The 23,167-nt window shown below is 43.5% G+C and overlaps 1 protein-coding gene across 1 annotated transcript in view; it reads left to right on the forward strand.

The window, feature by feature from the left end:
- Positions 1 to 23,167, forward strand: part of ATP2B3 (ATPase plasma membrane Ca2+ transporting 3) — a 200,070-nt gene that overhangs the window by 134,168 nt on the left and 42,735 nt on the right. Inside the window, exon 20 of the mRNA XM_029614564.1 lies at positions 18,439 to 18,621. Coding sequence (XP_029470424.1) covers positions 18,439 to 18,621 — 183 coding nt within the window. The remainder of the gene's footprint in view (positions 1 to 18,438; positions 18,622 to 23,167) is intronic.

Genomic DNA, 23,167 nt, shown 5'->3' on the forward strand with positions numbered 1-23,167 from the left:
GCGTGCCCCAGGTGACTTCAGAGGGAAAATGGCGAACGCAATCGCCCATGCCGGACCGGAGACGCCGGAGAGATCGGCAAGGAGAGGCGGAGGCAGCCATCTTGCTCAATGGAGCAGAAAAAGAAGAAAGAGAGGTGAGGCAGAGGGGGCGCAGCCGTCTGCGACCAACGAACACAACAAAACTATTTTTTCAGGAGGGTAAGGGGAGGCTCAGAGTGCCTCTGGCCCACATCCACCGATGAGAAAGGATTTAGCCAGCTAATACTGATTTTCAGTGCTAGCTGAGTGAGTTTGAACAGGCAGGCTTGAGAAATCTAAATCCAGCTGGATACATTTTAGTTGACTAGATTCAGCTAGAAATCAGCATAGCTTAACCAATCAAATTTTGGCCAGTTACATTAGGCGCTCAGGCATTTTTTGGATATCAACCTCGAACTAACTAAAGTTTACAATGCAGTACTGCTCCAAACACGAGTAGGGAAATCATGCAGAGGCATGGCTTTGGAAATGCTTTCCAACATAGCTTTGCATAAGGCTGTAGGAGCATTTTTAAGTTACATATTGAGTGTGTGCTATGCTCCAGGATGATTGTTCCACATATTGCAATATGTCCAAACCATTGTGTCATGACTAAAAAGAAAAATCTATGCATATATGTGTAGTGTTTGTATATGTTTTGTGTGTGTGTGTGTGTGTGTGTGTATGTGTGTGTGTGTATACATGTTTCTGTATCTGTCAGGCCAATACAATATCCATGCGGGAAAAACGGGCGCTCGTGATTCAACGCCCGCTTTCCTAATACGCACCCCTCTGCCTCACCCAGTCATGCAATGCAGTAGGAAAATGAGCCGCTGCATTAAAAAGGAGGCGCATGGGGAAATTGTGTATCCCTAGCACCTCCTCGGCATCGGGTGCCCAGGAGACGTGGCTGTGCGAGGGTTAGTAAAATGGGCGCTCTTAAATTGAGCTCCAGGGCTGGCATTCATTTTTGAGGGCTAAAATGTACACATCAGGTGCACGGTTATTTTTTATATCGGGGGTAATAGCTAATAGCCTCATCAACATGGCATTTACATGTGATGAGTACTATTAACTAAGCCCTGGTTTGGATGCGCGTTTTGGACACGTTGATCCCCTTATTGCATCAGGGATTATGGATGCATGTCCAAAACGTGCGCCAACTGCAGGTTAACCTGTGCGCTAGGCTGAGCACGCGGTATTGCATCAGCCTTTGTATGTGTATGTTGCCAACATTCTGCAGTTTCTAACTCTCTCCCAAAGTAAAGCAATCTTTTTTTAACAAACTCAGTTTCAATGATATGACAAGTTGTGTGGAGGGAGTGTGTGTGAAGGGGTGGAGTGTTTGGAGAATGCATGGGTGCGTGTTTGGGAATATGTGTGGAGAATGAACAGGGTGTGTGTAGGGATGTGTCTGGATGCTGGTTTTGTGAATCTTATGTACAGGATATGTGTTTGGGATTATGTGGGGGTCGTGTGTTGTGTATTTGTGGGCAGGGTGTAGGTATGTGAAGGCGTGTGCATTGGGATGTGTGGGAGAATATATGTAGGGGTATGAGTGGATGTGTGGGGGGTGCTGTGTGTATATGGGGAGGGTTTGGAGCAATATTTGAGTGGGTGTGCATGTAAATGTATGAGGGGTTAGTGTGTGGTATTTGGGAGTGAGGGCTATGTGTGGGAGATGTTGGAAGGTGGGTAGTGTGGGGAGGAGGTGAGGGTGTATGTTGGGAGTGTATATGGGTGACGTGTAGTTGTTTCAATTTATTCCTATCTATCAGACTTTACCTGCTTTTCTTGCTCTCTCTTTCTCTATCTGGGCCAAGCTGCTGGGGGAGAGGGGACAATATTCCACAGCTTCCAATCACGCCCCTTAGGCCCCGAGAGGGCAGAAAACATGATTTGTGCTGTTAAAAGCTGTGCATACAAACACACAAGTTAGGAGCATTAAAGTTTTATGTTTGGTTTTTATTTTATGTTATACGTTTTTTACTTTGCTATGAGCACCTAGATGTAGAGGTGAAAAATAAGTGTAACCTTTGGGCTGATAGTCCCAGATAAGGTCCCAGAAACCACACTCACTGATGTTCAAGCATTCCATATTGTTAGTTTTAAGCTAATGTCCAGGATTCCCTGAGCAGGGGGGAGAAAATTCCTGTAGGCCGTATGCATTGTTTTTGCTCACATCCCACTATAGAGTTCATATAAACAACACTGATGAGCGTCCAGTTATAACTACAGTAATAAATACTCTGGAAGTTTTAGGAAGTTTCCAACATAGCTTTTACTAATAAATTGTTCAGTTGATGGAAAAGTCTTTAAAGCCTTGGATGTCTCAAAAATAGGTTGTTGCATATTTTGTTCTTGAATAAATTTGTGACCTTTTCGCTTTCAATCAGTTTAAATTGATGTACCAATCCAATTCCAATTAATAAGTTTATTATTTCTCTTCCTCAAAGCAATGTGGGATAGTTTGTAACTCCCTCCCAGCTGATATAGGATAGTCTTTTTCTTAGTCAATCTAGTAAAGAAAGTCCAAATCTCTCATACCTCTCCAGTAGTTCTTCTTCCTTCTTCTCCTTACTACTCATAGTACTGGAAAGGCCACCTGTTTTACTTCTCTTCTTCTCTTACCTCCTTGAGATGATTATGCAAGTAGAAATAGTTCCACAAAGTCTCCTTCTCTCTCCTTTCCCTGTAAATGAATAAAGATCCATTCCTCTTCCACGATTCTTTATAGTCCACCCATGCCTCGCTCTGTGAGAGACACCACTCCTTAGATTACATACAGTGAGCCCCTGGGTGAGGGAAACCAGAGTATGAGATGAGGAGGGAGCAAAAACTCCTATCTCAGGAAGCACAAAAATAGACAGGTTTCCAGACGTGGTGCTGAAGGATCCCAACACTGTCCTTCCAAAAAGGTAACGTCTCCACTGGCGTTATGTGTTATGGTTCATTTTTTTTGAAACATGTAGATTTTGCTTTGCTACGCTGATGTGTCCAATGTAAAACACGCTCAACCTCAGGGGCAATATGTGAAAAAGTAAAGTGAGTTCCTGCCTGAACCTGAGGATCCAAGGGTGTTACGTTACCACACAGGGCCAAATTTAGGCATAGGTAACACGGGCATGTGCCTACGACATCAAATTCTCAAGGCGCCCCAAAAAACTGGGATTTCCCCCTATTGCTCTCTGGATTTCCAAGGGAGAAACCCACCAGCCCTCATCCTCTGCATGCCATACTCTTATATAACCCCATCCTGGGGAGCTTACTGCACTCCAATGGTGCCACAAAATAATTTGTCTCATTGGGGCTGGAAGCTCTCCGGGCTGGGTAATACACGGTCTCTCAACCCCAAGGCCTGGATGCTTTTTTGGTGGGGGGGGGGCGAAGATTGTTCTTTCAGGGCCTGGAAGGGTGAATTTTGTGAGCTTCCTTTCCCTGGGAGAGAGTACTTCTCTTCACTGTGTGTGCGGTTGGTGCCAATAAATACACTTGAGACTTTGGTTTAGTGTCTAAAATAAAATCTTTACTGATGGGTAATCTGATGAAACATGACACAATAAACTCAGTCCTCAGCACCATAAAACTTTTCCTTTCTTACGTTTGTTTCCCCTCTATCTTTCCCTCTACCTGGGTCTCAGTTACCAAGGCAAGGGAAACATTCCCCCTCCTGAGCTTGGAGAAGTGGAGTTCCCAGGTGGGCAAGCTATCCCCAGCATGGGAAGGGTAACCCCTTCCAAAATTGGTAAAAGGTAACAAAAATACTGTCTCTGCACAGAGAGTCAAAATCCTCTCCCTCCCCAGGGGAGAAGATTCCAGATGGAGGTCCTCAGTGGTCTCAAAAATCCTCTACTCACAGATATTTATTGGTTCTTCCTCTTTCTCTCACTTTATCGAATCCCTGATGGGAGGAATTCTCTCAGGAATAAATAGCTCCAGGTGTTCCTTCCAATGGGCAGGAAGAGGAGCAGCCAAACGTCCTCCCTGATGTTCTCAATGCAAATTCCTCTTCCCCAAACTGAGGTAAAACTGGCACCGGGTCACCGCCAGTCTTCTGTCCTCAGAGGGTGCAGAAGGGCAGATCTTCCCTAACCTGGGACTCCCAAAGAAAGCGCTCCCCATGAGCTCTCCTCAAGCAGTACCCAGGCATCTCACAAGGCTTATTACAAATTAAAGAATCTGAAAAGCCCAAAAACAACTCGGGATACAGATCCTACCCACCAGGGAGTGGATAAGCAGGGCATAACCCCTGACCTTGTCTCACAAACAGGACTTGCCTGAGTCAGAAGAGAAGGCCCAAAAATCCAGCATGGGAAAACCTCCAACACCTCCTATAACTCCAAAATCAAACTACACTGCCCCCAGAGCTCTCAGGAGAGAGCTACTTATAAAACCCACAGAGGGGGACGGCCAGTCCTGCTCCCTCAAAGGGATGGGCTGCACATGAGTGACACCGCCCCTAATTATAAACCTGCTCCATCCCTAGCTATGAGAATTTACCCAGGTTATGTGACCGGAGGGGCCATTACACTTAAATCTGGCCCTGCTTCCAGAGTTGATGTAAAAGTCCAGAAATCCCTCAAAATGCCAATGCTCCTCTAGTTGTTGCAAAATACCAAAATCCCAACCCAAGCCAATAATTACGCATTACCTGCCTCAGGGCAAAAATAGCAGTCAAATGCTCTTCAACAACTATGCATCAGTCAATGCACTGAAAATAGTAGCATCAAGTAAATGTTGGCAGATGAAGCATGCCAACCACCCTAAATGATGTCACGTGCTGGCTTATTTATTTATTTATTTATTTGGCTGAGGATCTGACGTGCATCTAACCTAGGACAATCAGCTGTGGAAACAGCAACAGCTAACAAAATGCATCAAGCTGAGCCGAGAAACTTACTCACCTTCCCAGCCTCAGGGGACCATGGGGTTACTATCGTGAGGTGGGGGATCGAGTCTCGGGGGCCATTAGCTGGGGGCGGGATAGCCTGCAGGGCCAGTACCAGGCTGAGAATATGCCACACAAACAAACCAATGAGCAGATTGAGTTGTGCTCCAAAAAATAAATACTCTTCAGAGTCAAACATAACGACAGCGCAAGTAGATGCAGAAATTAGACAGAATCATAGTTCCAGAAAATCCCTAACTCTTCTCTTTATAACCTCTTTTCCTTAAGTACAGTTATTTCTTACAGCAACACAGTGTCTCTGGTTACCTTGTTTCTTTATTTTCCTCAGTCGGCCAAATACTAGTTACTGACAAGAATGTCCTGTTCAGCTCAAGGAAAAATCCTTGTGGTGCAGCATGAGGATCCTTCGAGCCCAAAAGCAAGCTCCCTCTGGCACAGTTGGTTTCCTGGTCGAGATAAGTTTCTGCCCCAGTTAAGCACAGGCTTTATTTCCTAAACATTTCCAGACTGTATGGCAACCCTCTTCTTCTTCCCCTCGGGCCTTTGGAGATTTTTAAGAGAAAATCTCTGCCCCATTCCTACTACTCCCTTCTGTAACCCTAAGGCAATCTGTAACCCCCTTGCAATCTGGAGCAGCCCCAGTCTCAATAGAGTCAAGGTTTTTATCACTTCTCCTCAATGACTGAGCCCCTAGGGGATGTACCACCTTGTTTGTCAAGAAGGGCAGGTAGCACCTTCTGATGCACAGATGACCCAGAGCTCTGGAATATTCCTACACTGGCTCCAGGATAATCTCTTGCCCTCTCAACATGCTGTGCATTTCCAGCAGATGTTACGCAATGTTTGAGGCCATTCAGAGTTCCCATAAGGGGGAAAATCTATTTCAACATAAGACCTGCCATCACTCTCAACTTCTATACACTTCTGTGACATGGGGGGCCACACTTTGCAGGATGTATAATTAGGGCTTCTGATTTTTGGTTACATCTGAAAGACCCTGATAAAATATTCCAGATGGGGGAAATTGGGTTTTTTCAGTTCTGATCAAAAATTCCTGAAAATAGGTATAATGTGGGGAGCTCCCATGATGTCATCCATCCGCTGCGAGTCAAGAAGAGGCATGAGAATGGCAGCCAGATGATGTCATCAGAGCAGGTCAAGCAGGAAGCCCAAGCCCCGCTGCCTCAAAAAAATAAATAAATAAAAGATATGTAGCAGAGGAACAGACCTGTGGGGAGCCACAAGAAGAGTGGAACGGTGGGAAGTCCAAGCCCTACCAGCCAAGAAGAGGTACCATGTTAGATTGAAGTGAGTGAAGAAGGTAGGAGGGAAGAGGGAGTGTAATGGGAAGGAAGGAATGAAAAGGGAGAAGAGATGAGTGAAGAGTGGCAGGGGGAGTAAGATGGGAAAGAAGGGAAGAGGAAGGGAATGGGAGGGAGTTTGAAGGGAGAAGGGGAAGGGGGACTGGCAAGTGCAGTGGGGGGAGAAAGCCCCCCATCCTCCTTGGCCCCTCAATCACATATACTTACCCGCATACCAACCATCACCCTAGCCATATACACACCTCCTCCACTCCCATCCCTTGTAGCCACACACATCCCTCTCACAACATACAGGCTCACTTCCACACACATCCCCCTAGCCACATCTACCCATCCTCCTAGCCTCACTCACTCTTCCCCAACCCCCTCTCACCATCCCCCAGCCATACATACCCTGTCAGCCCCTTAGCCACGTACACCCACATATACTGTCAAGCCCCAGCTATATACACACACACACATCCTGTCACCCCTTCAGCCACGTACACCCATTCTGCATCCTTCCCCGACCACACACACATACACACTCCCAATCTTCAGTGGTGTACTAAAGGGGGGGGGCGAGAGGGGCAATCTGCCCCAGGTAACAGCTAGGAGGAAGGTGTCATTGGGAGGCCCCCACCCCACCAGCATTGTCAGAACTCCATTTGCCAGCAGCCAAAACGAAGAAACACTGCCAGTGGAGACCAGGATCATCCTTGGGGGGTGGGGGGGATGTGGAGACTGTTCCCTCTAAATTATGGACGTGTGCCACCACACATAACTTTTATTCCCCCCACCCAGGAAGATCAGCGGGGCCATGGTGGGGCTCATCACACTATATATCTAAGAAAACAAGAGATTCCCAAACCTCCAGGTGTTTCTTCTCCTTCCTGTCCACATGGCCCTGGAAGCAAAACATTGCCGGAGCCGCATGGACAGGAAGAAAGAGGAGCAGCGTCTGTGGCAGGCCTGCTGTGGATCCCATCTGGTGATGACCCATGAAGAGGAGGCCCAGGGGCTGAGGCCATGTAGAGTGTGTGTGTGAAAGTGATTGGAGAATGTGTGTGGAAGTGAGCCTGTATGTTGTGAGAGCAGCATGTGAGAGCCTCTGAGTGTATGTGAGAGACAGCATATGGGTGAGAGCTATGTGTTTGTAAGAACATAACACTAAGTAGATCCCATGCTACTGATGCCACTAATAGCAGTGGTTATTCTCTAAGTCAACTTGATTAATAGCAGGTAATGAACTTCTCCAAGAACTTCTCCAATCCTTTTTTAAACCCTGCTACACTAACTGCACTAACCACATCCTCTGGCAACAAATTCCAGAGCTTAATTGTGTGTTGAGTGAAAATGAATTTTCTCCAATTAGTTTTAAATGCGCTACTTGCTAACGTCATGGTGTGCCCCTTAGTCCGTCTATTATCCGAAAGAGTAAATAACCAATTCTCATATACCCATTCTAAATCATGATTTTAAAGACATCTATCATGTTCCCTCTAAGCCATTTCTTCTCCAAGCTGAACAAGCCTAACCTCTTTAGCCTTTCCTCATAGGGGAGCTGTTCCATCCCTTTTATCATTTTTGTCACCCTTCTCTGTACCTTCTCCATCGCAATTATATCTTTTTTGAGATGCGGCGACCAGAATTGTACACAGTTCTCAAGGTGTGGTCTCACCATGGAGCGATACAGAGGCATTATGGCATTTTCCGTTTTATTCACCATTCCCTTTCTAATAATTCCCAACATTCTGTTTGCTTTTTTGACTGCTGCAGCACACTGAACCGACGATTTCAATGTAGTATCCACTATTACGCCGAGATTATTTTCCTGGGTGATAGCTCCTAATATGGAACCTAACATCATGTAACTACAGCATGGATTATTTTTCCCTATATGCATCACCTTGTACTTGTCCACATTAAATTTCATCTGCCATTTGGATGCCCAATCTTCCAGTCTCACAAGGTCCTCCTGCAATTTATCACAATCCACTTGTGATTTAACTACTCTGAATAATTTTGTATCATCTGCAAATTTATTACCACACTTGTCATATTCCTTTCCAGATCATTTATAAATATATTGAAAAGCATCAGTCCATGTACAGATCCCTGCTGTACTCCACTGTTTACCCTTTTCCACTGAAAAAATTGACCATTTAATCCTACTCTCTGTTTCCTGTCTTTTAACTAATTTGTAATCCACAAAAGGACACCACCCCCTATCCCAGGTTTTCTCGACTTTGTCAAGCACCTTCTGAAAATCCAAATACACTACATCTATTGGTTCACCTTTATCCACATGTTTATTAACCCCTTCCAAAAAAATGAAGCAGATTTGTGAGGCAAGACTTGCCTTGGGTAAATCCATGCTGACTGTGTTCCATTAAACCATGTCGTTCTATATGCTCTGTGATTTTGATCTTTAGAATAGTTTCTAAGCACTGAAGTCAGGCTCACTGGTCTCTATTTTCCTGGATTGCCCCTGGAGCCCGTTTTAAATATTGGGGTTACATTGGCCACTCTCCAGCCTTCAGGTACAATGGATAATTTTAATGATAGGTTACAAATTTTTACTAATAGATCTGAAATTTCATTTTTTAGTTCCTTTAGAACTCTGGGATGCATACCATCTAGTCCAGGTGGTTTGCTACTCTTCAATTTGTCAATCAGGCCTACCACATCTTCTAGGTTCACCATGATTTGGTTCAGTCCATCTGAATCATTAACCATGAAAGCCTTCTCTGGAACGGGTATCTCCCCAACATCCTCTTCAGTAAACACCAAAGCAAAGAAATTGTTTAATCTTTCCATGATGGCCTTATCTTCTCTAAGTGCCCATTTAACCCCTCGATCCAACTGACTCCCTCACAGGCTTTCTGCTTTGTATATATTTTTTTAAGTTTTTATTGCTATACATTTTTATTTTTTTTTATAATTTTTTATTTATGCAATTTTCAGATATATTTACATCATATATCAAAAGAAATAAAGAGATACACATATTTATTACTTAACGGAAAAACAACATCAAAGTGAAAACAGTACTTATACTTTAAACTTAGATCTCTTAATCAAATAGGAAATCTGGGAGCAAGATGTACTTCCAGGAAACATAGAGCTCATTTAACATATACCTCAACTAATAAAGGCATAAACCTTCACAGAGTTGCACTATCCCCTCTTTTTCTTTTGGAGCCTCGCACCTCATTTTTTACCATCTAAGAACCCTCTGAGTTGTTCTGGTTCATAGAAAATATATTTATTTTGCTGATATCTCAATAAACATTTGCATGGGTATCTCAGAACTACAGTGGCTCCACGACTTATTGCCTCTGATCTCATAAGGAGAAACTTTTTTCTGCGTTCCTGCGTGGAGCGCACTATATCTGGATAGATCCAAATTGGATAACCATAATATTTAGCTGTTCTATTTCTAAAGAAAAACTTTAGAAGAAGATTCCTGTCTTGCTCAAATGCAAACGTTACCAATAATATACCTCTATTTTTAATTTCGGAATTTAATGATAATTCAATTAACTCTGAGGTATTCAAAGATTGCTGAGTCTGCTGTTGTAGTTCCTCTGCAACTCCCGTAGCTACCTCCAATTTCTTTGAGACAAAGCAAGCTTTAGATATAACAGGTAAAATTTCTTTTGGAATCTTTAAAGTCTCCAACATGTACTCTTTTAAACATCTCTGCTGGGTTTAATCTTCTCACCACTGGAAAATTCACTATCCGCAGATTTAAATAGCGGAGTGAGTTCTCAATATTCTCAAATTTTCTTTCCGAGTTAATCCCAGCCTTTACCAAAGTTCCTTGTACTTTTTCCAAATTGGTAACTTTCTCCTCAATTTTCTTTATATTTTCCTGTTGCATATTCAAAACCTTTTCTGTATTCAAACTTCTTTTATTAGATTCCAAAAATGCCTGTGTCAAGGTAGTTACTGCAGATTCAATCGATTTGCTATACAATCTAAGGGGCGGATTTTCAGAGCCCTGCGAGCCGGTAGGCCTATTTTACATAGGCTCACTGGCGCGCGCAGAGCCCCGGGACTCGCGTAAGTCCCGGGGTTCTCCGAGGGGGGCGTGTCGGGGGCGTGTCGGGGGCGGGCCCGAACCGCGCGGCGTTTAGGGGGCGTGCCGGGAGCGTTTCGGGGGCGGACCCGGAGGCGTGGTTACGGCCCGGGGCAGCCCGGGGGCGTGGCCGCGCCCTCCGGACCCGCCCCCAGGTCGCGTCCCAGCGCGCAGGAGGCCCGCTGACGCGCGGGGATTTACGCCTCCCTCTGGGAGGCGTAAATCCCCCGACAAAGGTAAGGGGGGGGGCTTAGACAGGGCCGGGTGGGTGGGTTAGGTAGGGAAAGGGAGGGGAAGGTGAGGGGAGGGCAAAAGGAAGTTCCCTCCGAGGCCACTCCGATTTCGGAGCGGCCTCGGAGGGAATGGGGGTAGGCTGCGCGGCTTGGCGCGCACCGGCTATACAAAATCGATAGCCTTGCGCGCGCCGATCCAGGTTTTTAGCAGATACGCGCGGCTCCGCGCGTATCTACTAAAATCCAGCGTACTTTTGTTTGCGCCTGGAGCGCAAACAAAAGTAGGCCTATTCGCGGAGTATGAAAATCCGCCCCTAAGTGTCCCATCTTACTTCTTAGATTTCTGGCATTAGCATACACACATTTCAAAGTGTGTTTTTTGTTTGTATTAACAACCTCCTTTTCAGTTCATATGGATAATTTCGAATTCTTTAGCTCAGATGATTCTTTACTTATAGGCACATGGACTACTTTTACTTTTATTGGAACCTCTCTGTAGGGATGCCCTAACTCTCTTGTTTCATTAGTATCCTTCAAAGATACATTCCCCTTAACCATGCACTGCTGAGTGACTGTCGGCTTTTCCCCTTGTTCTAGTCTAAAAGCTGCTCTATCTCCTTTTTTAAAAGTTAGCGCCAGCAGTCTGGTTCCACTTTGGTTAAGTTGGAGTCCATCCTTTTGGAAAGTCTCTCCCTTCCCCAAAAGGTATTCCAGTTCCTTACAAAACTGAATCCCTTTTTCCTGCACCATCGTCTCATCCATGCATTGAGACTCCAGAGCTCTGCCTGCTTCTGGGGGCCTGCATGTGGACAGGGATCATTTCAGAGAATGCCACCCTGTTGGTTCTGGATTTCAGCTTTCTATGTAAAATCCTAAATTTGGCTTCCAGAACCTCTCTCCCACATTTTCCTATGTCATTGGTGCCCACATGTACCACGACAACTGGCTCCTCCCCAGAGGAGCCAGATGTCGTGGTACAACTGGCTCCTCTGGGGAGCCAGTTGTACCACGACATGGGAAATCCTATCTAGGTGACACGTAGGTCCGCCACCTTTGCACCAGGCATGCAATTTACCAGGCAATTCTTATGTCCACCAGCCACCCAGCTATCTACAACTGTGGTGGCCGACCTAACCCTTCCCTCCTGGGCACTAGCCCTGGGAGACTTGTCCTTAGTGCGAGAGAGAGCATGTCCTTGCTACAGAGAGAGAGAAAGAACAGATCCTTGCTACAGTGCAAGAGAGAGTAGATCCTTGCTACAAAATCACTTCCTGCTACACCAGGATGCTGCTTTCCAACCGGAGACCTTTCTGATCCAAGGCAGCACTGGGGCTGCCAGACTGGATTTGGGACTTGGCTACCATGTGTGAGAGAGCATGTGAGAGTGAGAGCCTGTGTGTGTATGACAGAGAGAGACAGCATGTGAAAGTGAGAGCAGTGTTTGTGTGTGAGACAGCATGTGAAAGAGAGAGCCAGTGTGTATGAATGAGAGAGACAGAATGTGAAAGAAAGAGCCATGTGTGTGAGACAGCATGTGAGAGAGATAGAATGTGAGAATAAGAGCCTGAGTGTGTGTGCAGTGCCAGTGGAAGTGGGTCTAGCCGCCATAGGCTGTAAATGCATGACATGATCGTGCTCTCGCTCTCCGCCTGACACACACCGCAAACTCAAAAAACCAAGATGATCCCAGCTTAGTTACTCACCCATGCAATGTCTCATCCCTCCTGCACTCCCTTCAGATCTGCTGCCCTTACCAGCTACTCTATCACCCCGCCCATTTTCGGCATCCTAGGTCACAGCCTACTCAGCTTAATGCTTCCGCCGGCCCTGTGTGTGTGTGAGAGAGAGAGACAGCATGTGAGAATAAGAGCCTGAGTGTGTGTTTGAGAGAGGAAGGGAAGAAGATAGGTGGAGAGAGAAGAAGCAGAAAGAAAAAAAAGAGACCATGTAAAAGGAATTGGGAAAAGACCAAAAAAGGGAACATGGGAAAAAAAAAGCCTGGGATCAACCGATTAGAAAAATAAGGTCAAATAGCAAAGGTGAAAAGGGCATAAACTGGAGAGAGGGTCATGGAGGGGGAAGCTGCATGAGGTGTTTTTTCACTCAACGCACAATTAAACTCTGGAATTTGTTGCCAGAGGATGTGGTTAGTGAAGTTAGTGTAACTGTGTTTAAAAAAGGATTGGATAAGTTCTTGGACGAGAAATCCATTACCTGCTACTAATTAAGTTTACTTATATAATAACCACCGCTATTATTAGCAACAGTAACATGGAATAGACTTAGTTTTTGGGTACTTGCCAGGTTCTTATGGCCTGGATTGGCCACTGTTGGAAACAGGATGCTGGGCTTGATGGACCCTTGGTCTGACCCAAGGCATATTCTTATGTTCTTATGTGTCTTGGGAGAAGTGAAAAATGTGTCCTGGAGTCTTCTGAGGGAGTGCAGAGTAGAATCTCAATCTTGAGGAAGGGAGCCCCTCTTGTCCTTCAGTCATGGTTGGGGGCCTCTTTTTGGCTGATTCACCCTGGGCTCCCTACCCCTCTAAGGTCATCCCTGATGTAGCCTATCCCACTAGCAACCGAAGAGTGGAAAAGGCCCTCAGGGCTTCTATCAACAGTCAAAGAAGAAAGGGAGAGACCTGATGTAAGTCAAAGTGTGCGTGTGAGTAATATAGAATGTAAGAGAGAGGGCATGTGAGAGAAAGTGAGAGTTTGGTGGTGTGAGACAGCCAGACCATGTATGAAATAGAGCATGTGAGTTGTGAGTGAGAGAGTATGTGTAATAGAGCGAGAGTGTATGTGTATGAGAAAGCAAGAGCATGTATGAAAGAGCATGCACATGTGTGTGCGTGAGAGAGAGAGAGAGCATGTATAAGAGTGATTTTATTGTTTGTTTTCTGAGAAATGGCTATTCTTTTTTTCCATTATTACACTGCATTCATAGTCTGGCTTGCAGTGGTCTCCATTTCAATTTTTGTCAGCATTTTTTTAATATATATTTTGTGGTCTCTTTATTGTGTATCTGGTGAGGGTCTGTGTGTGTTCTACGTGTGTGATAGAGGTGAGGTATTCTGCTAACAGAGCAGCCTGGCTTGTCCTTTTTCCTAATATTTATTTATTTTTAAAACTCTTGTATACCGCTGTTCCAAAAAAGGAGATCAAAGAGGTTTACAACTAAACATGCATAATAAAATAACATAAAAATAAACAGCTTTCTCATTATTGTCATATCATAAACACATTAGAAATCAAAGAACTTTAAAAACAAATAAAATCATAAAAAAGTATAAAAAAAAAAACAAAAACAAAAACAGATAAGACAAATTTACACTCTGGGATATATAGTTATACCTTGAGAGTTTAACCGTATTCTTCTTTAAAAGCCATGTTTTGAGCCCTTTTCTGAACAATTTTGAGTCAAGTCATTGATATCAGGCAGTCAGGTAGTATATTCCAAAGTGCCGGCCCAGCAATAGAAAAACCTTTCTCTTTTACTTCACCTATTTGAGCTATTCTAATAGATGGAATTTCAAGCAGACCTTTATTTTGGGAACTTAGGAAGCGTGTTAGAGTATAAATCTGTAGTTTTGAACCAACCCATGGTGTATCTGAATTATTATTTAAATCAAACCGCAACAATATCTGTGTAGCGTTAATGCAAACTAATCATAAAGGAACAACAGATCATACACTGATGCTCACCCAATAACAGTATTTTCAGATTACTGCATCCAAGATAAAATCTTTATTATTTATTTATTCAAAATATTTTCTATTATTTATTATAAATATTGTCCTAAATACTGTTCACAAGTTTATGTATTATTGTTAGTATCTTAATTTTGATTCTGGCTCTAATAGGGAGCCAGTGTAAGTTAATGAGAATGGGTGTGATATGATCAAATTGTTTTGTTCCAGCGATTAATCTGGCTGCAGAATTTTGTAAAAGTTGTATGGGGCGTAATGTTGATATAGTAGACCCTAGAAATAATGAATTACAATAATCAATTTCTGAAAAAATCAAGGTTTGTAAGACCATCCTGAAATCACTCTTACAAAGTAGAAGTTTCAGATGTTTTAACATTTGTAACTTTACATAACCATTACAGAGGTGCATTGGGGTTTTAGGGCCTGGTATAATATTTGCAGTGTTGCCTTTTCAACAGTAGTATTCAGTGCTGGCAGTTGATGCTGTTTTGATTTGGGAGGTTTTCTATATATAGGGCTTCTCTACTCCTCCCACAAGCATCCCACCTCTCTCCTCCTGGGTTTTGTGTGGGTGTGTGTGTGTGTGTGTGTGAGTGAGAGAGAAAATGGGAACCCGCCTGGGATGTCTGTGTGTTTGTACCAATGAGATTCTGCCTGCGCTGTGTTTATGAAGAAATTTTGTGCTGCCCCACTAATCCAAGACAAGCTCTGGGTGACTGGAAATCACAAGATTTCAAGATAATTAGTTTTAATTATTGGGAGTCTGATGTGTCTGCCATTTTGAAATATTTTATTGCAGTTCGTAAAAATTTTAAAATGTTGTATGAACTCTTAATCATTGGATGTTATTCTATTCATCAGCTCGTTGGAAATGTTATTAGTATGGTTTTACTAGTTTCGAGAGAGGGGATCCAGAGGAGACAGAGAGGGAGTGAACAGGGGGTTGCTGTGGGTGGGGGGCGGAGCCAAAGGTAGTATCCACCCTGGGTGCCACAAACTTTAATCTATGCCACTGCCAACCCTCCCCTCCTGAAATCCAGGTCTTTCTTCTCCCCCACTCACTCTTGTTTTATGTTAATTCATGGTAGCTGTTGTATAGCTCTTTTTTAATAAAATTGAATCAACCTAAAAATGCCCCTAGAGGTATTGTTCATGACGTGCAAACACGGATAAATGCGTATTTTCAGTACCCTGCAAATGTGATTTGCAGTTTTAAAACATTTAAGATCAGACGTTCTATCTATAATGCAGTGCCATTCCAGACTCTCCACCAAAGAACTCTGAAAAAATAATTAAAATGCTTAGAGTTACATGCAGCTGTTAATAAAAGTTGTTACAAAATTTCAGTGCATCAGAGCTGAATGATTACAAGAATACTAATATATCCACGTCAGAATTTAACACCCCCGCTCTAATGTCTGCAAATCAAAAATCCAAGTTGCAGAAAAGTCTTAGATGAATCACCTCCATGCCAATCCAAACGGACTTGGTCAATCGCACAGAAATGAAATCTTTAAAACTGTGTTGCTGCATTAATATGCAGTGGGAGACAAAAGAGGTTTTTTTTTTTTCCTGTCTATGCTTTAAACAGCCCTTACGTTCTAACATCCTCATACATAAGGAGCAATTGATTGTCCCCACGTAGGACATGGACATTGAATAATGTAAACAATCCTCAGGATCTACAGTTCATTTTATAATGAAGTGAGGCTATAGGTGATGAGCTTGGAGGAGAAAGAGTCCGTATGTTTAATGACCATGCGCATACAGAAAATGATCCACACGAATCAAAAAAGGTCGATCTGCCAGTTTTGCCGGTAACCTTTAAACAGGTGAGCAGGCGCACACGTGTGCACATTCGTCAGCCCGCACCCAGGGATGCAGCCATTTTATAAGATACGCGCGTGCGTGTGCTCCTGTTGTAAAACAGCCTGATCACGGGAACATGTGCAATTTTAAGTGGACAAGCACCTATGTGCGCAAATGCCGCTTCTACCGTGTAAGTGGGGGAATTTTAAAAGACACGCGGGCCGAAGCCATTACCAGTTTTCCCAGTTCATTTCCAGTTCACACAAGTAAGGGATAAGACTTCCAAACCCCCCCTCCCTCCCAGTTTAATAACCTCCCTTCTCTCCTGCTAGCCTCTTAAAACTCCACCGATCTATCTTTCTTTATTTTATATCTTGCACATCATCCATAGCAGAAGTAGAGCTGCGTGGCAGGGGACTCTGGCACACGCCCGTGCGTGTAAATATTTACTCGCTGATTTCAGAGAGAAACTCAGGAACGCCCATGCCCCTCCCAGGCCTCACCCACGCCCCACCCCTTTTTTGGAACTTTTCGTTTGCGCGAGCAGGGGGAGAGACGCGCGTACTCAGGCACCTTCTAAAATCCAGCCCGACTTGTGCGCCCATCTCGCCAGGCTTTTAACATTCACCTTATAATCTGCAATATTACATCTTCTGGTGAAAGCAATCCTGGCCTTCTCCATCAGTGGGGAAGGTTAACTTATTGACGGTGCCAGTGTTTATGGATCACGGCTTTAACTTCATGAGCCCTTGGAGAACAGGGCAACACACACACACACACACACACATGCACAGATCATCATCCTAGCGTCATCATCCTGTGCCGGGCGGACACAAGAATTTTGATGTCTTCTATTAATGCAAGCTCCTGCCCGCACAAGTAATTCCTTCGTACAGCGCACCCGGCAAAGATGTATTAATTAATTTATTTATGGACGTTCGATATCCCACCTTTTCCCAAAGTTGGCCTCCAGGCGGATTACAATTAAATTAAATAACCCGAGGCATTAGAACAGCCTTGCAGTTGAATAAGAATATAGATGTGGAAATCGCTCCACTGGGAGGTTTTCTTTAAACTATCCAGGATGAGTGCTCTCACAGAGTAATAATCCCCACAGTCACCAAGGTTAGTGAAGCTGAAACAAACAAAAAAAAAAAATTATAATTATTAATAATAATAATAATAATAATAATATTAATCCAGTCTCCTCATATTAATTGAAATCTGGATTTTAACTATGGTCCCTCCTTAGTCTGCATGGAGAGCCTACGGTTAAAACCCATTCCCATTTTCTCTCTGTGTGTCTGATTTGGTGACTTCCTTTCTCTAGAGAGTTATTTTGCCCATGGATGAAAGGCCAGACCGAGCCCTTTAACGTGTCAGTTTGGGAAAGCCTGCAGAGACCTGGCCTCAGGAAAGCTTTTCAGCCCAGGTGTCAGGAAGGGCTGCGAGTGGGTGTTGTGTTGTGGAGGTGTGTGTGTGGGGGGGGGGGGGGGGGGGGTAAGGATGTATGTTTGAGGGTTTGGGAGGTGCAGGGGGCATGGGGTGTGTGTAGACTCTAGTGAGTGTACATATGGGTGTTTGTGTGTAAGGCGGGTGTATGTGGGGGGGTGAATATGTGACTTTGGAAGTGTTGGAGGTGGGGGGCGGTAGCTTTGAAGGTGCCTTTTGGTGATATTCCTTTTCCCTTTGTCTGCCTGTGTTGCTTAGTGCCAAAGTTTGAGTTGGGGGCAGGGGGTGCAGGAGAGGCCTTTTGAAATGGAGCACTGGTCACCATTCTGCAACTTCTAACAGTTTCCCCTAGAAAGCAATGGGTATTTCTTTTGAAGGCTTGGTTCTCTGAAAAATACTGACCCAATGTTTCAGGTTTTCAAATTCGTCCAAGATAGTCACATTTTCTTCCTGCATGTCAAATTTGATGAATTCCCATCCCTTTTCTTTTGCAGAGTTATTGTACCTATGGATAGATGGACAGACAGACATACATATAGTCATTAATTCCTTTTATAAACAACATTCCATGTATTGGAACGTATAAAGGAAAAGCTAGCACTATTCTGGAATAGATTTAACAGGCATATCACACATGCAAAACAGAGATACAGTAAAGCAGTATATAACTAGATTCTTGGCAGGGGGTGATAACTTTTTATTGGACAAGAGTAAGAATTATTTAAAAATGTTGCTTCTACGTGGACTTTCGAAACCACACACGGGTTCTTTCTGACATTGCATCTTAAGAAGGGACTTGGATGGTCTCAAAAGCTCATATATAACAATAGGTCTGGATTATTTTTGCATAGTTCAATAGGTTGATATTGCATCCTGCAGAGATCAGAGGTAAGACCCAATCTTTACTCTGCTTGGTCTACAGCTGATTGCCACCATCCCCACAAGCCACCTGAAATGCCTGAAGGAAGCGGGCCATGGGCCAGGCAAAGACGAGATCACGGATGAGGAGATGGCAGAGGATGAGGAGGAGATTGATCATGCAGAGAGGGAGCTGCGGCGTGGGCAGATCCTTTGGTTCCGTGGCCTCAATCGGATCCAGACCCAGGTAGGGACTGTGGCGCCCCATCTCCAACCTCTACAACCAACATTCCTCCACTTTTGTGGCTTCAGCAGGATGTAGCATGATAGAACATTATATATGTATTATATACATGTATATGCGCATGTACCATACATGTGAACATTCATATATATGTATATGTGTATATATAGTAATTAGCTGTAACATACGACATGTGCACATGTTTTTAACTACTCTTTGATTATTTAAAATGCTTCAAACTCTGGACACAGCCCCTTGGAATCAGACAGAATCCAGCAAATGTTTTTGGGTTTTTTTTCCTATTTTTCTCTCTTTCCGTTTAGCTCTCTTTTAAAAAAAAATATATATATATATATTGTTATTATATGATTATGCAGTTAAACCACCACTTAATCTGGCTGTACCTTTCCCCCTGTGGATAACCTCTGCTTTTCTATCTAGAGCAACCACAGAGCAGGAGGAGAAGGAGGGGCGGCTGGGGAGACCAACAAGTCTGAATAGAAGTCACTTAACCTACCCCCCCACACCCCCTCCCCCAACGCCCTTTTATAAACGACAACCCCCACCCCCTGCTTTCTTGGGCAAGTTTAATTCCTGAAGGATTAATCTTCTTACATAACTTCATTCAGTTTTCAGAATGAAATCACAGCAGGGGAGAAAATATAGAGATCCTGCGTAAAAATCACCTTGTGACTGTGTGGAGTACAGATGATGATCGCATTATTGCTATGAAACTGTCGCATCATAACCGTGTAAAGCAATGCAACGGGCCCAGAGATAGTAATATTGCTACGGTGCACGTCGCATTATAGCTGTAACGCTGTGGAACATGCACCGGACAGTAACATTATCTCTGTAGATTATGTAATATAATACGGGAACCCTTACGTAACACAGACCCAAGGGTGCACCTACTTCCACGCCAAAGGCATTTCTAGCCAAACCAGGCCTGAATCCCTGCACTCTTAGATGAAGTCTCCGTGTGGACTGTGGCCCTTTGCCACCCTTGAGTGCATTCTTAAAGATTCTCAGCTTTAGGAAGGAACCTCAGCTTCTCCTCACCCGAGAACCTTTCACTCTTTCTCTCCCCCCAGGCAGTTATACCTGCAAGAACAAGGCAATGAGCTATCATCCCCCTCCCCACCTTTTCTTCCCCTTCCATAGACTTAAAAAAAAAATAATTATATATATATATAAAACAATTGTTCATTATTTCACCTGCCAGTTTGCTTTATCAGTGGTCGTCCAAACCCGGGTTCTCCCTCCCTTCCTCTCTGAGATGCTGAAGCAACACCATCCCATCTCCCCCCCCCCACCCCCCAAACACCCGCACACGCCCCTTCCTGTTTATCTCATTTTCTTTCCCCCTGCAGATGGAGGTGGTGAGTACTTTCAAGAGAAGCGGTTCGTTTCAGGGGGCCGTGCGCCGGCGGTCCTCCGTCCTCAGCCAGCTCCACGAAGTAACCAATCTTTCTACCCCCACTCACGTTATTCTCTCCGCTGCCAATGTTGGGAGTGAGTTCTTATTTCCTTACTGCTCCGTCAAGTGATACCTTTCCAAAAAAAAAAAAAAAAAAACCTTTTTTTTTTTTTTACTGTATGTTTTTCTACTCTCCTTGTTATTTTAGATTTGTTTTTCCAATTTCACGTCATCTGTTCGCTATGATTTGTTTCTCTTTTTATTTTCTTTTTCATTTGTGCTTGGTTAATCTTTTGCTTCATGTGATCTCTTTTTTTATTATTTAAAAAAAATCTTTTGCTTTGATGGCCTGTTTCTAATCTCCTTCTTCATATCATCTCTTAAATTTGTTTACTTTTCAATCTCTTGTTGCATATTGTTTGGTTTTTTTCATCTGTTTGACATGATGTGGTTTTTTTTTTTAATCACTTGCTTGAGGTGGTCACTTTTTTTCTTTTAATCTTTTGATTTTTCTGGTCTCCTTTCATTTTTATATTTTTCTCATGTTGCTGCTTTTTTTTTTTTTTTTTTTTTACAGTTGAGCTGGTGTATGATTTTCAAAGCCATATTCTTCTTTATAACCATGCAGCTATCTTTGTTCTGTATGTGGATTGTACTGTATCTGCTTCTCTAGAGACCGCATATCCTGTGGCTTTAAAAACAAGTTTATTCTGTTTGTGATTGATGAAGCTTACATATCCTTTTTATCCTACTTGAGCTATATCTCTTGTTCTTCTAAACTGAATCTTGATACTTTCGTGGTGCTCCTGCCTTGTCTTTGTTTGTCTTTTTGAAGCAGCCATACCATTTTTCCTCCCCCAAAAATACCAATGATAAAAAATATATAATTTTTTTCTTTTATATTAAGCAACAAGATAACATTCTTGTAAGGCTTTTACAACAACACCACTAACCACACACAGTAAGTTACCAGGCCACAGGAGATATTTTGAGGCAGTCCATGGTTTTACAATTCCCATCTCCTAGGGTAAAGGCAGCCGATGTTTTCACACATCAAGAACCATGGAGCCAGAATGCACAGCAGCAAAGAGCCTCAGCTTTCAGGGGTGGGGGAGGGGATCCCTTCCTTCTCCATCCCCCCTCCCCCCCAAAGAGGGCCAACTCCCTCTCAACCTTCTCCTTGTCTCACCAATCTTGCTCTCTCTCACACACATAGAATCCCCCACTCCCTAGTCTCACCAATCTCCCTCAATCCCCCATTCCCTCTCATTTCCCCACAATTCTCTCTCGCTCTCTCTCTTTCTTAATTCCCCCACCACTCTGTCTTTCTCTCCTAACCTGTCTCCACCAGTCTCTCTTTCTTCCCTCCACCCTGTCCCCACCCTGTCCCCACCATTTTCCTCTAGCTCTTTCCATCCTGTCTCCACCAGTCTCTCTTTCTCCCCTCCACTCTGTCCCCACCATTTTCCTCTATCTCTTCCCATCCTGTCTCCACCGGTCTCTCTCTCAGTCCCCCTTTCTCCCCTTTCTCACCTGCTGGTGAAATGCAGTGTGCCTGCATTTCACCAGCAGACCACAGCTCTCCTCCTCTGGGCTGATTATGTCTCTGCCTCTTCCTCCTTTTAGCCTATGCTGGCTGCTGACATCATATAAACCAGAATTAATTTTTATACTTGTTGTAGGTCAGGGGTCAGGAACCTTTTTGGCTGAGAGAGCCATAAACGCCACATATTTTAAAATGTAATTCCATGAGAGCCATACAATATGTTTAAAACTAAATACAAGTAAATGTGTGCATTTTATGTAAGATCACACTTTTAAAGTACAATAAGTCTCTGAAAATATTACACCAGGCCTTAAGACACCAATACATCTCCTATTAGGAAAACGGACCAAGTCAGGCTGCTATAGAGACCTACACAGAAACTACACGCCAGCAGAAAACCTCACCTGAATCACGTGCTGTCCCTCACCTAACATAGAATAAAGAGACCAAAACGCGTAACAAAAAGCATGCAGACAAAAACTGAATTGGAAACTGCAACAAGCCAGAGTCTCTGTATGCAGTGTAACAAAGGAAAAAAGAAACATCACACATCCTTATAAAACAAATCAAGAAATATAAAATCATCAGCAGTAAAACTGTACTAACAAAAAGAACATATTTCGAAACAGCTGATGAGTGGAATATCCAATAATTAAAAACTCATATAAAACATTTCCAGATACCAACAAAATATTTCAAAATAGCAGACACAAAGATCCAGTAATGAAAAATAATAAGGATACAAAAATTTTTTTGCTCTGCATACCTGGGAACGTTTGATATCCAGGTGTCCTGAGATTGTTCTGAATTAGCAGGAGGTGGGGTGGTTTGCTTGGAACTTTCTCCTCTCTCAGTCACATACCAGCGCTCTCTCTCACACTGGCTCTCAATGACACACCTATACACACATGCTCTCAGTCACTCACATATACAAATGTTTTTTCTCTCTCACTTATATAGGCTCTTAATTACACATTTACACACATGCTGTCTATCTTTTCACGCTTACACACACACAGGCTTTCAATCACATAAATACATGCTGTCTTTTTCTCTCACACACAGACTCTCATTCACATGCTTACAAACATGTCCTCTCTTTCTCTCATTTACATACAGGCTCTCAATCACATACTCACATGCTCCCTCACCTAAATCAGCTCTCAATCACACACAGACACACATGGTCTCTCTCTCTCATTTAAACACAGGCTCTCAATCACATACTCACATGCTCCATCACCTAAACCAGCTGTCAATCAGACACAGACACACATGATCTCTCTCTTACTTATACACACAGGCTCTTAATCATACATACACATGATCTCTCTCACACACAAAGGATCTCAATCATACACACATACTCTTTCAAACAAACAGGTTTTCAATTACAAACTTACACATACAGGTTCCCAATGGTAAACTTACATTCATGCTCTCTCTCTCACAGGCAGGATCTCAATCACAGACATACTCTCTTTCACATATACAGGCTCTCAATCATTCACATACATGCAATCTCTCACTCACACACACAGGATCTCAAACACACATGCTTGCTCGCTCATTCACTCTCTCTC

Source organism: Rhinatrema bivittatum, chromosome 1 (genome assembly GCF_901001135.1).
Source record: "Rhinatrema bivittatum chromosome 1, aRhiBiv1.1, whole genome shotgun sequence".
NCBI lineage: Eukaryota > Metazoa > Chordata > Amphibia > Gymnophiona > Rhinatrematidae > Rhinatrema > Rhinatrema bivittatum.